Source organism: Monodon monoceros, unplaced genomic scaffold (genome assembly GCF_005190385.1).
Source record: "Monodon monoceros isolate NGI ecotype Baffin Bay Population unplaced genomic scaffold, NGI_Narwhal_1 Super_Scaffold_18, whole genome shotgun sequence".
NCBI classification, from domain to species: domain Eukaryota; kingdom Metazoa; phylum Chordata; class Mammalia; order Artiodactyla; family Monodontidae; genus Monodon; species Monodon monoceros.
The window spans coordinates 54,087,983-54,107,291 of NW_021703774.1; the positions used below are offsets into that span (position 1 = coordinate 54,087,983).

The 19,309-nt window shown below is 39.4% G+C and overlaps 1 protein-coding gene across 3 annotated transcripts in view; it reads right to left on the reverse strand.

Moving 5' to 3' along the window:
* Positions 1-17,211: 17,211 nt before the first annotated feature.
* KLHL20 (kelch like family member 20) overlaps positions 17,212-19,309 on the reverse strand; it is a 78,586-nt gene continuing 76,488 nt past the window's right edge. For 2 of the 3 annotated variants that reach the window (XM_029229269.1, XM_029229270.1), the window contains one exon: positions 17,241-18,779. In XM_029229269.1, the coding sequence (XP_029085102.1) occupies positions 18,695-18,779 (85 nt within the window). In that variant the 3' untranslated portion in view covers positions 17,241-18,694. Of the gene's footprint in view, positions 18,780-19,309 lie in introns of all 3 variants that reach the window. The other variant, XM_029229268.1, reaches the window with a different exon arrangement.

Consider the following 19,309-nt stretch of genomic DNA (forward strand, 5'->3'; position numbering starts at 1 on the left):
TTTATTTAAATCTTTCAAAATTTTCTTCAACAATGTTTTATTGTTTTCAGTGTCCAAGTTTTGCACTTTCTTTTAAGTTTATTTCTAAATTGTTTTTTATGCTATTGAGAATGGAATTGTTTCCTTAATTTCATTTTTGGATTGTTTGTTGCTAGTGTATAGAAATATAATTGATATTGTATATTGCTCTTGTATCCTATCATCTTGCTGAACTTGTTTATTCTAGTAGCTTTTTCAGTGAATGCTGTCAGATATTCTATATGTAAGATTCATGCCATTGAAAAAAGACAGTTTTACTTCTTAATTTCAATCTGGATGCCTTTTAGTTCTTTTTCTTGCCAAATCGCCATGGCTAGAATTGCCAGTTCAATGGCCGGTAGAGGTAGTGAGAATGTACAGTCTTATCTTGCACTTGATCTTAGTGGGAAAGTATATTTCACCATTAAATATGCTGTTAGCTGTAGGATTTTCATAGATGTCCTTTATAAGGTTAAAGATGTTCTTTTCTATTCCTAATTTGTTGAAGGTTTTTTTTTTTTTGCGGTACGCGGGCTTCTCACTGTTGTGGCCTCTCCCATTGCGGAGCACAGGCTCCGGATGCGCAGGCTCAGTGGCCATGGCTCACGGGCCCAGCCGCTCCGCAGCATGTGGGATCCTCCTGGACCAGGGCACGAACCCATGTCCCCTGCACCGGCAGGTGGACTCTCAACCACTGTGCCAACAGGGAAGCCCAGTTGAAGGTTTTTTTTGGTTTTGTTTTTCTTTTCTTTTTTCGCCGCACAGCTTGTGGATTCTTAGTTCCCTGAGCAGGGGTTGAACCCAGGCCCTGGCAGTGAAAGTGTTGAGTCCTAACCACTGGACCGCCAGGGAACTCTCCTGAAGGTTTTTATTATGAATAGATGTTGGATCTTGTTAAATTATTTTTCTGCGTCTATTGGGATGATTCATGTTTTTTTTTTTTTTTTTTTTTACTTAAAACCACACCTTTCACTTCTGGCTTCTGCACATAAGAAGCTTGGAAGTCGCCACTCTGTCCTAACAGGTAAAGAGATCAACAGATGGAAAAATCAACTATTCTTGGGTCTGTAAGAAAGGGGAGGACACAGAACAAACTGCTGCCTCCATGATTGGAGAGACAAACAGGCCAATATGGGGAATCATGGCTTACAGGAGCAGTGGCTCATGAGCAGAAACCACTGCAGGAACCAGTGCCAGGGTTGGAAAACATGAATTACAGTTGATGAATTGCTGGAGGCTCAGTGTGGATAAACCTGAGAATTAAAAACTCCAGGGGAACCTGGTCATAGGGGAGCCCTCACATTATTGTGAGATTTACCTCCAGGAGCTCAACCAGGTTCTTACAGTAAATATCAGAGAAAAATTCTCATGCTTCTGGTAGAGGGGAGGGAAAAAGAACAATTTTGAAATATACCAGAGCAGTTGGTTTTTCTTAACAAAGTCTGCCCTTAGGGGAGATTAGTTATGCAGAGCCTAACTGACCTGGGGAAAGGGAAATATCTAACACTAGCCTGCTCTAACCATTCTGTCCACCTAAGTGGGGAGAAAAAACTGAGAAACTCTTGTGAAGTTCACAGTCCATAGGCATAGGCTCACTAAAAGCCTGAGACCTAATCACAGGACTACAGAGCCCTTCTCTTCTCCCCATACCTCACTACCCCCTTACTAAAAGCCTATTTACAGCAGTTTTCTTTACCTGGTTCATCATGTCTGGGTATCAAGAAAAAAATTACAAGGCATATCAGAAGGCAAAAAAAAAAAACCCCCCAAAAAAACAATTTGAAGGAACACATCAAGCAAGCATCAGAGCAAGACATGGCAGATGTTAGGATTATCAGACTGGGAATTTAAAACAACTATGATTAATATGTTAAGGGATCCAATGGATAAAGTATTTCCATGCAAGAACAGACGGGCAGTGTAAGCAAAGAAATGGAAATCCTAAGAAAGAACCAAAAAGAAATGCTAAAGATAAAAAATACTGTAACAGTAATGAAGAATGCCTCTGGGGACATCCCTGGTGGCTCAGTGGTTAAGAATCCACCTCCCAATGCAGGGGACACAGGTTTGATCCCTGGTCCAGGAAGATCCCACATGCCACAGAGCAACTAAGCCCGTGTGCCACAACTACTGAGCCTGCGTGCCCTAGAGCCCATGCTCTGCAATAAGAGAAGCCACCACAATGAGAAGCCCACACACGGCAAAGGAGAGTAGCCCCTGCTCGCTGCAACTAGAGAAAACCTGCGTGCAGCAACAAAGACCCAACGTAGCCAAAAAGAAAAAAAAAAGAATGCCTTTGGTGGGCTTATTAGTAGATGACACAGCTGAGGAAAGAATCTCTGAGCTAGAGAATATATCAATAGAATCCTTGAAAAGCAAAGAGAGCAAAGATTGAAGAAAGAAACCCAAACAAACCAATAGCCAAGGTCTGTGGGACAACTGCAAAAGGTATAACATACAGTTGACTCTGAACAACATGGGTTTGAACTATACTGGTTCACTTATACACAGATTTCTTTCAATAATAAATACTATAGTACTATGTGATCCAAGTTTGGTTGAATCTGTAGATGTGGAACTGCAGATACAGAGGAACCATGGATATGGAGGAATTGTGTGTATGGAGGGCCAACTATAATTATATATGGATTTTCGACTGTGTGGAGGGTTGGTGCCCCTAACCTGTGTTCAAGATTCAATTGTTAACACACAATGAGAATACCAGGAGAGAGAAAGTAACAGAAGAAGTATTGGAAACAATAATGACTGAGAATTTCTTCAAATTAATGCCAGACACCAAACCGCAGATCAAGGGAGCTTAGAGAACTCCAAGCAGGATAAAAAAAACAAAACAAAACAAAAAACAAACTGTATTGAGGCATATAATATTCAATCTACAGAAAGTCAAAGATAAGGAAAAAGTCCTGAAAGAAGCTAGAGGGAAGAAAACACCTTACCTATAGAGTAACAAAGATAAGAATTACATCTGACTTCTCAGAAACTGTGCAAGCAAAAAGACTGTGGAGTGTTAAAAAAAAAAACCAGCAACCTAGAATTCTGTGAAATTATCTTTCAAAAGTAAAGGAAACACAAATATTTTCCTGGGCAAGTGAAAGTTGGAATTTGTCATCAGTAGAACTTCCTTGCAAGAAATGTTAAAAGAAGTTCTTTAGAGAGAAGGAAAATAATATATGTCAGAAACTTGGATCTGTATGAAGTGATGAAGAACATCAAAGAAGGAATAAGTGAAGGTAAAGTAAAAAATTTTATTTTTCTTATTCTTAATATGACAGTTCAAAATAATACAACAATATTTGATTATGCTTATATATAATATACATAAGTATGTGTTTATATATAAATATATTACATAACATATACATATAAACATGTATTTATATATGTCTATATATAAGTGAAATGTATGACAACAATGATACAAGGGACATAATGGGCTGTCCAGGTATTACATATGTCCTTAAGAAGTATTTCTAAATATTATTTAATTTGAATATCTTTATAGAGAAATGTAAGTTTGACTACTTCTTTTACAATGGGGTGATATACACATATACATAGAATAGAGACTACAGAGACTAGAGAAGAATTTCCAAAAATGATTGAGCAAAGGAACAAAAAAGCAATTTAACCAAATGAGCAAATGGAAGGACAGGAAAAAGGCCAACTCCAAGGTATAATTGTAAACATAAAAAAAATGATAATTAGGGAAATTTCAATATGGACTGGGTATTAGGTGATGTTAAGGAATTGTTAATTTTATCAGATATGATAGTGTTATTATAAGTAGACCTTATATGTAAAAATTAAATATTCAAGTGTGAGTGAAATAACATGATGCCTGGGATTTGCTTTAAAATACTCCAGTGATGGTGGGAGAAGTGAGAGTGGGAAGGAATAGATAAAACAAGATTAGCAAAGTATTAACAAAAATTGAAGCTGGATGGTGGGTACATAGGCATTTGTGGATTTGTTATATTCTTTTTTTTCATGTATTTGCTTCTCCCAGAGTGAGAGATGAGAGGGAGAGAAAGACACCCAATATGAAAGCAGGGTCTCATAACCTAATCTGGAAGTGACATACCATCACTTTTGTAGCATACAATTAGACTCACAGACCAGACCAACCTTAGTGCAGTGCAGGAGGGGATTACACAGAGATCAGAAGGCAGGGATCACTAGGGGCATCTTGGAACCTAGCCACCACACCGGCACAGAAAAAAAGACTTGGGGAATAAACATCAGAAAAGAAAGCTAAGAGAGGAAACTATTGGCAATGAGGTCCTTTATGATGGTACCTGCCAGCTGCCTGCTTCTCCTGTCTTATTTCTGGACACTTGCCTTTTTTCATTTTATTCTCCTGATAAACCAAACTGCTTTGATTTCCCCAAACAGTCCATTTTGTCTCATTGACTTTATTCTGTATATCTTGCACATGCTACTCTGTCTGGAATGCCCTTTCCACTCTTGCTACTTAGCAAAACTACTCTGTCTTTCAAACCTTTTTCAGCCATAACTTCCTTTCTGATCACTCTTCCAGTCTACACCCCGCCAGACTATTTATTTATTTATTTGGCTGCGCCAGGTCTTACTTGCAGTATGCGGATTCTTAATTGTGGCATGCGGGATCTAGTTCCCTGACCAGGGATCTATATCTATCATCTATCCATCTATCTACCTGTCTATCTATCTATCTATCTATCTATCTATCTATCTATCTATCTATCTGTCTATCTATCTGTCATCATCATCTATCATCAAGCTAGCTAGCTAGCTAATTTTTAAAATATTTATTTTTTTGGCTGTGCTGGGTCTCAGTTGCCACGTGTAGGATCTTTAGTTGCAGCATGTGGGACCTAGTTCCCTGACCAGGGATCGAACCCGGGCCCCCTGCATTGGGAGCACAGAGTCTTAACACTGGACCACCAGGGAAGTCCCTATCTATCTATTTATTATAGGAACAGTTGCATGCAGTTCTGGAAGCTGAGCAGTCCCACGGTCTGCCTCTGCAAGCTGGAGAACGAGGAAAGACAGCAGTATAATGCAGTCCAAGTCTGAAGGCCTGAGAACTAGGAGCTCTGATGGTCAAGGGCAGGAAAAGATGGACATCCCAGCTCAAGAAGAGAGAGAGAATTCTGCCATCTTTTCCTCTTTTGTTCCATATGGCCCCAAACAGATTGGATGATGTCTGCCCATATTGGTGAGTGTGGAAATCTACTCAGTCTACTGAATCAAATGCTAAGATCTTCTAGAAACATCTTCACAGACACACCAAGAAAAAATGTTTTACCAGCTATCTGGGCATCCTTTAGGCAAGTCAACTTGACACATAAAATTAACTACCACAGTGATCCATACAACTTTCACGAAATTCTCATTTTCTCTTGAAAGCTAGAATTTTATCGTTGATGATAAAATGCAGTCAGTTGTTTTCCTTGAAGTGACAGCCTCACTGTGTTCATTTTCCACAAAATGTTCACCACCACCCGAGTCTGAATAACTTTGTCTCTCAGTCATTCTTTCAAAAAGAAGTGGCTTGTTCAGCTTGCAACTCAAAACAGTCACACAAACATTTTTCTTGTGACAATCACTCTTTTGGTATGCAGCAGCAATATTTCATATATCTAAGGGTTGAGATATCTTAGGTGAAATTGACTTTTTTTTTTGAACTGTAAGTGGATGGTGGTGAATATTATAACTAATAGTATAGTTTGGTGCCACTGCCTTGAACTGTGCGAACACGTCAGCAACTTTATCTACCATTGTTTTTGCATCAAAAGTGCAAATGTCATCACAGTAAAAAAAAAAAAAAAAAAGCAAAAAACTTCCTAGGATTACTAAGGAAAAAGCTTTGACTCATGGATACTCTGAAAGAATCTTGAGTACTTCAGGGTTCACTTTGAGAGCCACTAATCAAACTCAAAGTTTGAAACTGTAAGCTTTTTTTCTTTTTTAATGTCTTTATTGGAGTATAATTGCTTTACAATGGTGTGTTAGTTTCTGCTTTATAACAAAGTGAATCAGCTATATGTATACATATATCCCCATATCTCCTCCCTCTTGCATCTCCCTCCCTCCACCCTCCCTATCCCACCCCTCTAGGTGGTCACAAAGCACCGAGCTGATCTCCCTGTGCTATGCAACTGCTTCCCACTAGCTATTTTACATTTGGTAGTATATATATGTCCATGCCACTCTCTCACTTCGTCCCAGCTAACTCTTCCCCCTCCCCATGTCCTCGAGTCTATTCCCTACGTCTGCATCTTTATTCCTGTCCTGTCCCTACGTTCTTCAGAACCTTTTTTTTCTTTTTCAGATTCCGTATATATGTGTTAGCATACGTTATTTTTCTCTTTCTGACTTACTTTACTCTGTATGACAGTCTTTAGGTCCATCCACTGCACTACAAATAACTCAATTTCATTTCTTTTTATAGCTGAGTAATAATCCATTGTATATATGTGCCACATCTTCTTTCACCATTCATCTGTTGATGGACACTTAGGTTGCTTCCATGTCCTGGCTATTGTAAATAGAGCTGCAATGAACATTGTGGTACATGACTCTTTTTGAATTATGCTTTTCTCAGGGTATATGCCCAGTAGTGGGATTGCTGGGTCATATGGTAGTTCTATTTGTAGTTTTTTAAGGAACCTCCATACTTTTCTCCATAGTGGCTGTATCAATTTACATTCCCACTAACAGTGCAAGAGGGTTCCCTTTGCTCCACACCCTCTCCAGGATTTATTGTTTGTAGATTTTGTGGTGATGGCCATTCTGACTGGTGTGAGGTGATACCTCATTGTAGTTTTGATTTGCATTTCTCTAATGATTAGTGATGTTGAGCATCCTTTCATATGTTTGTTGGCAATCTGTATATCTTCTTTGGAGAAATGTCTATTTAGGTCTTCTGCCCATTTTTGGATTGGGTTTTTTGTTTTTTTGATATTCAGCTGCAAGAGCTGCTTGTAAATTTTGGAGATTAATCCTTTGTCAGTTGCTTCATTTGCAAATATTTTCTCCCATTCTGAGGGTTGTCTTTTTGTCTTGTTTATGGTTTCCTTTGCTGTGCAGAAGCTTTTAAGTTTCATTAGGTCCCTTTTGTTTATTTTTGTTTTTATTTCCGTTTCTCTAGGAGGTGGGTCAACAAGGATCTTGCTGTGATTTATGTCCTAGAGTGTTCTGCCTATGTTTTCCTCTAAGAATTTGTTAGTGTCTGGCCTTACATTTAGGTCTTTAATCCATTTGGAGTTTATTTTTGTGTATGGTGTTAGGGAGTGATCTAATCTCATACTTTTACATGTAGCTGTCCAGTTTTCCCAGCACCACTTATTGAAGAGGCTGTCTTTTCTCCATTGTATATTCTTGACTCCTTTATCAAAAACAAGATGACCATATGTGAGTGGGTTTATTTCTGGGCTTTCTATCCTGTTCCATTGATCTGTATTTCTGTTTTTGTGCTAGTACCATACTATCTTGATTACTGTAACTTTGTAGTATAGTCTGAAGTCCAGAAACCTGATTCCTCCAGCTCCGTTTTTCTGTCTCAGGATTCCTTTGGCTATTCATATCTTTTGTGTTTCCTTACAAATTGTGAATTTTTTTGTTCTAGTTCTGAGAAAAATGCCATTGGTAGTTTGATAGGTATTGCACTGAATATGTGGATTGCTTTGGGTAGTATAGTCATTTTCACAATGTTGATTCTTCCCATCCAAGAACATGGTATATCTCTCCATCTGTTTGTGTCACCTTTAATTTGTTTCATCAGTGTCTTATAGTTTTCTGCATTATAGGTCTTTTATCTCCTTAGGTAGGTTTTTTCCTTGGTATTTTTTTTAACATCTTTATTAGAGTATAATTGCTTTACAGTGGTGCATCAGTTTCTGCTTTATAACAAAGTGAATCAGTTATACATATACATATGTCCCCATATCTCTTCCCTCTTGCATCTCCATCCCTCCCACCCTCCCTATCCCATCCCTCTAGGTGGTTACAAAGCACCGAGATGATCTCCCTGTGCTTTGCGGCTGCTTCCCATTAGCTACCTATTTTATGTTTGGTAGTGTATATACGTCCATGCCACTCTCTCACTTTGTCCTAGCTTACCCTTTCCCCTCCCCCTATCCTCAAGTTCATTCTCTAGTAGGTCTGCATCTTTTTTTTTTTTTAACATCTTTATTGGAGTATAATTGCTTTACAATGGTGTGTTAGTTTCTGCTTTATAACAAAGTGAATCAGTTATACATATACATATGTTCCCATATCTCTTCCCTCTTGCATCTCCCTCCCTCCCACCCTCCCTATCCCACCCCTCTAGGTGGTCACAAAGCACCGAGCTGATCTCCCTGTGCTATGTGGCTGCTTCCCACTAGCTATCTATTTTACGTTTGGTAGTGTATATATGTCCCTGCCACTCTCTCACTTTGTCACAGCTTACACTTTGCCCTCCCCATATCCTCAAGTCCATTCTCTAGTAGGTCTGTGTCTTTATTCCTGTCTTACCCCTAGTTTCTTCATGACATTTTTTTTTCCTTAGATTCCATATATATGTGTTAGCATACGGTATTTGTCTTTCTCTTTCTGACTTACTTCACTCTGTATGACAGACTCTAGGTCCATCCACCTCACCACAAATAACTCAGTTTCGTTTCTTTTTATGGCTGAGTAATATTCCATTGTATATATGTGCCACATCTTCTTTATCCATTCATCTGATGATGGACACTTAGGTTGCTTCCATCTCCTGGCTATTGTAAATAGAGCTGCAATGAACATTTTGGTACATGACTCTTTTTGAATTATGGTTTTCTCAGGGTATATGCCCAGTAGTGGGATTGCTGGGTCATATGGTAGTTCTATTTGTAGTTTTTTAAGGAAGCTCCATACTCTTCTCCATAGTGGCTGTACCAATTCACATTCCCACCAGCAGTGCAAGAGTGTTCCCTTTTCTCCACACCCTCTCCAGCAGGTCTGCATCTTTATTCCCGTCTTGCCCCTATATTCCTTGGTATTTTATCCTTTTTGTTGCAGTGGTAAATGGGAGTGTTTCTTTAATTTCTCTTTCAGATTTTTCATCATTAGTGTATAGGAATGGAAGAGGTTTCTATGCATTAATTTTGTATCCTGCTACTTTACCAAATTCATTGATTAGCTCTAGTAGATTTCTAGTAGCATCTTTAGGATTCTCTATGTATAGTATCATGTTATCTGCAAACAGTGACAGCTTTACTTCTTCTTTCCCAATTTGGCTTCCTTTTATTTCTTTTTCTTCTCTGATTGCTGTGGCTAAAACTTCCAAAATTATGTTGAATAATAATGGTGAGAGTGGACATCCTTGTCTTATTCCCAATCTTGGAGGAAATGGTTTCAGTTTTTCACTATTGAGAATGATGTTGGCTGTGGGTTTGTCATATATGGCCTTTATTATGTTGAGGTAAGTTCCCTCTATGCCTACTTTCTGGAGGGTGTTTTTTTGTGTGTGTGTGGTACGCGGGCCTCTCACTGTTGTGGCCTCTCTTGTTGCGGAGCACAGGCTCCAGACGCGCAGGCCCAGCGGCCATGGCTCACGGGCCCAGCCGTTCCGCGGCATGTGGGATCTTCCCAGACCGGGGCACGATCCCGTGTCCCTTGCATTGGCAGGCGGACTCTCAACCACTGTGCCACCAGGGAAGCCCTCTGGAGGGTTTTTATCATAAATGGGTGTTGAATTTTGTTGAAAGCTTTTTCTGCATTTGTTGAGATAATCATATGGTTTTTCTCCTTCAAGTTGTTAATATGTTTTATCACATTGATTGATTTGCATATATTGAAGAATCCTTGCATTCCTGGGGTAAACCCCACTTGATCATGGTGTATGATCCTTTTAAGGTGCTGTTGGATTCTGTTTGCTAGTATTTTGTTGAGGATTTTTGCATCTATGTTTATCAGTGATATTGGCCTGTAGTTTTCTTTCTTTGTAACATCTTTGTCTAGTTTTGGTATCAGGGTGATGGTGGCCTTGTAGAATGAGTTTGGGAGTGTTCCTCCCTCTGCTATATTTTGGAAGAGTTTGAGAAGGTTAGGTGTTAGCTCTTCTCTAAATGTTTGATAGAATTCACCTGTGAAGCCATCTGGTCCTGGGCTTTTGCTTGCTGGAAGATTTTTTAAAAAATTTTTTATTTTATTTTATTTATTTTTCTGGCTGCGTTGGGTCTTTGTTGCTGAGCACTGGTTCTTCTCTAGTTGTGGAGAGCGGGGGCTACTCTTCGTTGGGTTGCGCGGGTTTCTTATTGCGTTGGCTTCTCTTGTTGCGGAGCATGGGCTCTAGGCTCACAGGCTTCAGTAGTTGTGGCACGTGGGCTCAGTAGTTGTGGCTCCCGGGCTCTAGAGCGCAGGCTCAGTAGTTGTGGTGCACGGGCTTAGTTGCTCCACGGCATGTGGGATCTTCCCAGACTGGGACTCAAACCCGTGTCCCCTGCATTGGCAGGCGGATTCTTAACCACTGTGCCACCAGGGAAGCCCTCCTTTTTCATTTCTAATTCTATTGATTTGAATCTTCTCCCCTTTTTTCTTGATGAGTCTGGCTAATGGTTTATCAATTTTGTTTATCTTCTTAAAGAAACAGGTTTTAGTTTTATTGATCTTTGCTATTGTTTTCTTCATTTCTTTTTCATTTATTTCTGATCTCATCTTTATGATTTCTTTCCTTCTGCTAAATTCGGGCTTTTTTGTTCTTCTTTCTCTAATTGCTTTAGGTGTAAGTTTAGGTTGTTTATTTGAGATGTTTGTTGTTTCTTGATGTAGCGTTGTATTGCTATCAACTTCCCTCTTAGAACTGCTTTTGCTGCATCCCATAGGTTTTGGGTTGTCGTGTTTTCATTGTCATTAATTTCTAGGTATTTTTTGATTTCCTCTTTGATTTCTTCAGTGATCTCTTGGTTATTTAGTAGTGTATTCTTTAGCCTCCATGCATTTGTATTTTTTACAGACTTTTTCCTGTAATTCATGTCTAGTTTCATAGCGTTGTTGTCAGAAAAGATACTTGATACGATTTCAATTTTCCTAAATATTCCAAGGCTTGATTTGTGACCAAAGATATGATCTATCTTGGAGAATGTTCCATGAGCACTTGAGAAGAAAGTGTATTCTGTTGTTTTTGGATGGAATGTCCTATAAATATCAATTAAGTACATCTTGTTTAATGTCTCATTTAAAGCTTGTGTTTCCTTATTTATTTTCATTTTGGATGATCTGTCCATTGGTGAAAGTGGGGTGTTAAAGGCCCCTACTATGATTGTGTTACCGTCGATTTCCCCTTTTATTGCTGTTAGCATTTGCCTTATGTATTGAGGTGCTCCTGTGTTGGGTGTGTAAAGATTTACACTTGTTATATCTTCTTCTTGGATTGATCCCTTGATCATTATGTAGTGTCCTTCTTTGTCTCTTGTAATAATCTTTATTTTAAAGTCTGTTTTATCTGATATGAGAATTGCTACTCCTGCTTTCTTTTGATTTCCATTTGCATGGAATATTTTTTTCCATACCCTCACTTTCAGTCTGTATGTGTCCCTAGGTCTGAAGTGGGTCTCTTGTAGGCAGCATATGTATGGGTCTTGTTTTTGTATCCATTCAGCCATTCTATGTCTTTTGGTTGGAGCATTTAATCCATTTACATTTAAGGTAGTTATCAATATGTATGTTCCTCGTAACATTTTCTTAATTGTTTTGGGTTTGTTATTATAGGTCTTTTCCTTTTCTTGTGTTCCCTGCCTAGAGAAGTTCCTTTAGCATTTGTGGCAAAGCTGTTTTGGTGGTGCTGAATTCTCTTAGCTTTTGCTTGTGTGTAAACATTTTAATTTCTCCATCGAATCTGAATGAGATCCTTGCTGGATAGAGTGTCTTGGTTGTAAGTTTTTCCCTTTTATCACTTTAAATATGTCCTGCCACTCCCTTCTGCCTTGCAGAGTTTCTGCGGAAAGATCAGCTGTTAACCTCATGGGGATTCCCTTGTATGTTATTTGTTGTTTTTCCTTTGCTGCTTTTAATATTTTTTCTTTGTATTTAATTTTTGATAGTTTGATTAATATGTGTCTTGGGATGTTTCTCCTTGGATTTATCCTGTATAGGACTCTCTGCGCTTCCTGGACTTGACTATTTCCTTTCCCATATTAGGGAATTTTTCAACTATAATCTCTTCAAATATTTTCTCAGTCCCTTTCTTTTTGTCTTCTTCTTCTGGGACACCTATAATTCGAATGTTGGTGCATTTAATGTTGTCCCAGAGGTCTCTGTCATTCTTTTTTCTTTATTCTGCTCTGTGGTAGTTATTTTCACTATTTTATCTTCCAGGTCACTATCCATTCTTCTGCCTCAGTTTTTCTGCTATTGATTCCTTCTAGAGAATTTTTAATTTCATTTATTGTGTTGTTCATCATTGTTTGTTTGCTCTTTAGTTCTTCTAGATCCTTGTTAAATGTTTCTTGTATTTTCTCCATTCTATTTCCACGATTTTGGATCATCTTTACTGTTGTTACTCTGAATTCTTTTTTCAGGTAGACTGCCTATTTCCTCTTCATTTGTTTGGTTGGGTGGGTTTTTATCTTGCTCCTTCTTCTGTTGTGTGTTTCTCTGTCTTCTCATTTTACTTAACTTACTGTGTTTGGGGTCTCCTTTTCACGGGCTGCAGGATTGTAGTTCCCGGTTTTTTTTGGTGTCTGTCCCCAGTGGGTAAGTTTAGTTCAGTGGGTTATGTAGGCTTCCTGGTAGAGGGGACTGGTGCCTGTGTTCTGGTGGATGAGGCTGGATCTTGTCTTTCTGGTGGGCAGGACTGCATCCGGTGGTGTGTTTTGGGGTGTCATTGACCCTATTATGATTTTAAACAGCCTCTCTGCTGATGGGTGCGGTTGTGTTCCTTTCTTGCTAGTTGTTTGGCATTGGGTGTCCAGCCCTGTAGCTTGCTGGTCATTGAGTGGAGCTGGGTCTTAGCGTTGAGATGGAGATCTCTGGGAGAGCTTATGCTGTTTGATATTACATGGAGCCAGGTGGACTCTGGTAGACCAATGTCCTGAATTGGGCTCCCCCACTCAGAGGCTCAGGCCTGACACCCTGCCAGAGCATGAAGACCCTGTCACACGGCTCAGAAGAAAAGGGAGAAAAAAATAAAATAAAATATAGTTATTAAAATAAAAAGTAAGAAAAATTATTAAATATAAAAATAATTCAAAAGTAATTAAAAAAACAAGGAAAGAAGAGAGGAGCCTAACCAAAAATGAAATCCACCATGATAACAAGCGCTAAAACCTATATTAAAAAACAAACAATAAAAACAGACAGACAGAACCCCAGGACAAATGGTAAAAGCAAAGCTATACAGACAGAATCACAGAGAAGCATACACATATACACTCACAAAAAGAGGAGGAAAAAAAAATATATCTATATATAAAAAAAAAGGAAGAGAGCAACCAAATCAATAAACAAATCTACCACTGATAATAAACTCTAAATAGTAAACTAAGATAAACATAAAACCAGAAACAAATTAGATGTAGAAAGCAAACCCCAAGTCTACAGTTGCTTCTAAGGTCCACTGCCTCAATTTTGGGATGATTCGTTGTCTATTCAGGTATTCCAGAGATGCAGGGTACATCAAGTAGATTGTGGAGATTTAATCCGCTGCTCCTGAGGCTGCTGGGAGGAATTTCCCTTTCTCTTCTTTGTTTGCACTGCTCCTGGGGTTCAGCTTTGGGTTTGGCCCCACCTCTGCATATATGCCGCCTGAGGGCGTCTGTTCTTCACTCAGACAGGAGGGGGTTAAAGTAGCAGCTGATTAGGGGGCTCTGGCTCACTCAGGCCAGGGGAAGGGAGGGGTACGGAATGCAGAGAGCCTGTGGCGGCAGAGGCCGGCGTGACATTGCTCCAGCCTGAGGCACACTGTGTGTTCTCCTGGGGAAGTTGTCCCTGGATCGCGGGACCCTGGCAGCGGTGGGCTGTACAGGCTTCTGGGAGGGGAGGTGTGGATAGTGACCTGTGCTTGCACACAGGCTTCTTGGTGGCTGCAGCAGTAGCCTTAGCATTTCATGCCCATCTCTGGTGTCTGTTCTGATAGCCGTGGCTTGCGCTCATCTCTGGAGCTTGTTCAGGTAGTGCTCTGAATCCCCTCTCCTCCTGCACCCCAAAACAATGGTCTCTTGCCTCTTAAGCAGTTCCAGACTTTTTCCCGGACTCCCTCCAAGCTAGCTGTGGCGCACTAGCTCCCTTCAGGCTGTGTTCATGCCGCCAACCCCAGTCCTCTCCCTGGGATCTGACCTCGGAAGCCCGAGCCTCAGCTCCCAGTCCCCGCCTGCCCCAGCCGGTGAGCAGCCAAGCCTCTCGGGCTGGTGAGTGCTGGTCAGCACCGATCCTCTGTGCGGGAATCTCTCCGCTTTGCCCTCCACACCCCTGTTGTTGCGCTCTCCTCTGTGGCTCCGAAGCTTCCCCCCTCCACCACCCACAGTCTCCACCCGTGAAGGGGCTTCCTAGTGTGTGGAAACCTTTCCTCCTTCACGGCTCCCTCCCACTGGTGCAGGTCCCGTCCCTATTCTTTTGTCTGTGTTTTTCCTCTTTTCTTTTGCCCTACCCAGGTACGTGGGGAGTTTCTTGCCTTTTGGGAAGCCTGAGGTCTTCTGCTAGCATTCAGTAGGTGTTCTGTAGGAGTTGTTCTACATGTAGATGTTATTTCTGATGTATTTGTGGGGAGGAAGGTGATCTCCACGTCTTACTCCTCTGCCATTTTGAAGGTCTACTTGAAACTGTAAGGTTTTTGAAGGCAGGGACTGTTTCTGTTTAGTAGGAGTCCAAATATATATTGATCTAAATTCACACTGAAGATACATGGCTTCTTTTCCTAGGAATTCAGAATCCCTTTAGTAAATATTCTGACTTTCTAGGATAGGGATATTAATAGGTTACTGACAGTTATTGGAACACCCTGAATATTTAATGTTAGTATAATACCATCTGTCTTCTACATTTAAAAGTTCCTAACCATGACTAAATAACTTAAAGGTTACTATTGTTAAGGACACTTAAGACAACTCTAGTTGAAGAGTTTTGTCATTTCTAGGAACTATTCTTATCAGTCACTTCCAGTACAGAGACCTCAAAGCAATTTAAAGAGCCAGTGTCACAAAGTACTTAGACAACCAGCCAGTGATATTTGGGTTTACTGGTCTGTTTTTGCCTCTTCCTTCTTCTCTCCTCTATTTCTTTCCTTATCCCATTTTTTTTCTTTTCCCATCTGTTTCCTAAGTTAATATAAAGTTTGAAATGCTTTTTCCCTACTTTCACTCAAATATTGTTCAGGAGGGACCTTTTCTACTTCACAGTTGTCAAGAACTAGTCTCTGCAGTGTAGACTATTTGCAGGTAAAATATTGGAGAACAAAACTGGGGAACAGTGACATTAGAAATGGGAATGTGGAGAGCACTATAGAGAAGAATGGGTTTGGAATCAGGGGATGTGCATTTGAGGTTCAGCATCTACCATGTCATTTTAACTTTTCTAAGCTTCAATTTACTTATTTATAAAATGAAGATAACCACCAACCCAACCCAAGTTTACTTCATAGTATTGTTAATAAGTTAATAAGTTATTAACAAGTTAATAAATATTAAGTTAATAAATATTCTATTTTACACCAATGTCTTTTATAGAATAAGTACACTTCACTCAATAAAACTGGAGCACCTTCAGTGTAAGGAAAAAAAAGACCCTTTAGACTCCGATGGTCACTTTGGCCAGTGCTATAGTTCCTGGGTCTCTACTCTTGAATCACTGCCATGTGAATTGCTCTCACTGGGGACTTCCCTGCTTATGGAAAGTCTAATCCCTAGAATTTTGTTGCTGTTACTATTCCCCTCCTTTTCTTCAAATATATGAAATAGTAGAGTCTTTGGAAATACGTGATTTTGTCTTGAAGACTGACTGTTAGTGATGCAGTACCATAATGATCTCATAAAAATTTTTATACCTTTTCAATGTTGCATACCAGACCTTAAAATTAAGGTCTATTAGTATATTTAGTTCCAGGCCATGTTTCAGGTAAGTCTGCAGTGGCTGTGTGGCATAGAAAGAGAAATGAAGTAGGAGTTAGGGGAACTGATTTCAAATGTTGGTTCTATCATTGACTATTTACGCTTAGGCAGGACTTCCTTGGTTTTCATTCTTAAAGCAGAGCAATAAATGGGTTTAGACCAGATGATGATGATGATTTTATTTAGCCATTTAAAAAAAATTATTTATCTTTCGCTGCGTTGGGTCTTTGTTGCTGTGCGTGGGCTTTCTCTAGTTGCGGCGAGTGGGGGTTACTCTTCATTGTGGTGCACGGGCTTCTCATTGCATTGGCTTCTCTTGTTGTGGAACACAGGCTCTAGGCACAGTGGTCTTCAGTAGTTGTGGCACGTGAACTCAGTAGTTGTGGCTTGAGGGCTCTAGAGCACAGGCTCAGTAGTTGTGGCACATGGGCTTAATTGCTGCGTGGCATGTGGGATCTTCTCAGACCAGGGCTTGAACCCGTGTCCCCTGCATTGGCAGGAGGATTCTTAACCACTGCGCCACCAGGGAAGCCTGATGATGATGATGATTTTTTAATTAATTTATTTTTGTCTGTGTTGGGTCTTCGTTGCTGCACGTGGGCTTTCTCTAGTTGCGGCGTGCAGGCTTCTCATTGCAGTGGCTTCTCTTGTTGTGGAGCACGGGCTCTAGGCGTGCAGGCTTCAGTAGTTGAGGCACATGGGCTCAGTAGTTGTGGCTCACAGGCTCTGGAGCGCAGGCTCAATAGTTGTGGCACACAGGCTTAGTTGCTCCGCGGCATGCAGGATCTTCCCAGACCAGGGCTCAAACCCGTGTCCCTTGTGTTGGCAGGTGGATTCTTAACCACTGTGCCACCAGGGAAGTCCCTGGACCAGATGATTGTTAAAAGTCCTTCTAGCTCAAAATCGTTTGATTCCAAGTCCCACACCAGAAAATAAGTTTAGAGGTTAGGTAATATACTACTATTATATAAAATATATAATAAAAATTCATAATTCTAGCTGGTAATCCCTTTATTCCTTCAGGTTGTAAGTACTTTTAACTTTATAATAGGAAGTGTAAATGATATAGAAACAGAAAATCTAAATTAAGTAGCAGAGATACAAGCATTAAAAAGCATTAACCAAAATTTTTTTATGGTAAGTACTACCTTTATTTTAAAAAGTTATACATGCTAGAAAAAAGCATAAATGATGCATGTAAACAATTGTTTACCAAATACTTATTTTTTTTCCTTATAAAGGTGCAAATGATCTTTAAATGTAAACACAAATGTTGCCAAACATTTTTGTAGTGAGGGGAGGGAGAAGAAGGTTATTCCGTATGGTTGTGGTTGAAGTCTTTTTCAAAGCTTTTCCTGCAAGATACATTGAAAAAAACTGGTGTATGATCACAATAACAAAAACACTTTAACCACTGAAATCTGTATTCTTTTTTTTCCTTAAAAATGTTAACTTTTTACCAGAAAGTGCAATTTGAGAGTAGTGGTAATAGTGGCTTTATAGAATGAGGATAATGATATATAGTTTTTATAAAAGAACCAAGATTTTATTAATTAAATGCCTCAATTGATTTTATACTCGTTAGCATACTATTTCATGAACTGAAGAATTCATTCCCTTGGAGGCTGTGATTACAGGTAAGCCTCAGCTTCAGCAGGCCTGAGCATCAAGTGTAAATTGCATAACAGTATTCACTGCTGGGGAGAGGACATTTCTCCCTGCTGGTCCTTAGTAGCAATAGGAAATAGAAAGGAAAGTTGCTTCAGTCAGTAACGTTTTTGAGCAAAAACTTGCAGAGTTACACGTGATTCTACTGGGGGATTCTCAAGACAGTATATGAGAATCATATACTGTTTTTGTAGAGGCACTGAGCAGAGCTCTAGATCTAGCAGGAACTCTATGGAAATATTTGAAAAAAAGACTTTATAGTGGCAAGCAAGTCCATAAGGAAGGAAACAAGATGTGAGCTTCCACTGATGAAAACTTTGGCATCTGAGTCCTGGTCTTATTGATTTAATATTCCTTTTGAATTGTTCTAGTTAAATGAGATGTTTCCTTTGTTTTGTTTTTTAGATTTTCAAGTCTTCTGGTGCTTACTGCAAGAATGATGCCTAACTAATACACCTTGCATACCTATCTTTGTCACTGGTAAGTCCCTGTAAGTAGTGGAGTCTTGTGGATGGACTGCTTAGAACTGACAACTAGATCCCATATAGACCTCTTCCCTTATTAGTAGTTTCAAACTTAATCAGTATCTTAAAAATAAGGTTTTACTGCTTGAAATGTTTTGATTTTTTTTTGTCTTTCCTTTTTTTCTCTTTTGGTGGGAGGAAGGCTAAATCCCAAAACAAAAAACCAAAAACCCAGCAACAAAAATCCCATGATAAATTAAAACCAAAAATAAATATTCTTCTGCACAGAACTGAAAATTATTGTGCAAAGGTGGCGTCTTGCAGGTGAAGTACTTTCAATGTATCTGTATTTCCACATGTTGAGGCACCGGCAAATAATAAAATTTGTTTAGTGTATTCTAGAGCTGTACAAAGCTCCAAAGTCAAAGCTCTCCACAATACAGAGGAGCAAATGCATGACTGTCTTCTATATGGTCACCATATATGGGATTCACAATGTGTCATTTTTATAACTCCTACACCACCTCCAAGCCGACGGTAATTCATCCCGCCATATAACCTGCAAAGAAAGAAACACAATCAGATTTCTAAATAGAAAAAGCACTATTTCTTCCATAATGTAGATGTTAATAAAACACAATTCTTTGTTTTATATCACAACTAATATTTTTAGCTTCATACATTCTCTTCCAAAGAGTAGGAGCTGGAATTGAGCACTGGCAAGTAGCAGAATTATTTCAGACATTGACTGAAATTCTCTGACTTTTAGGACACTGTTTTAAGAGAGCACCATATCCATTTTGCCTTTATAACTCTACATGTAGACTGACTTATAACAATTACACAGAATCACATATTCTACATTTTTGTGTCTAATTTTGACCCTGGCTATATTTTCCCACCCACATTTTGCTTTTGCCTAAACTTCAATGATTTATTTCTATCCTTTTGTTTTGTATGTACTCTTAGAAGTCTTCTCAAACCCTTTATGGAACAAAGCTGGATATGATTAAATAAAGTCTGCATCTAGTTTTTGATATGTGAACAAGATCATCTTCAAAATTAAGGATTTCCATGGAAAAGAATATT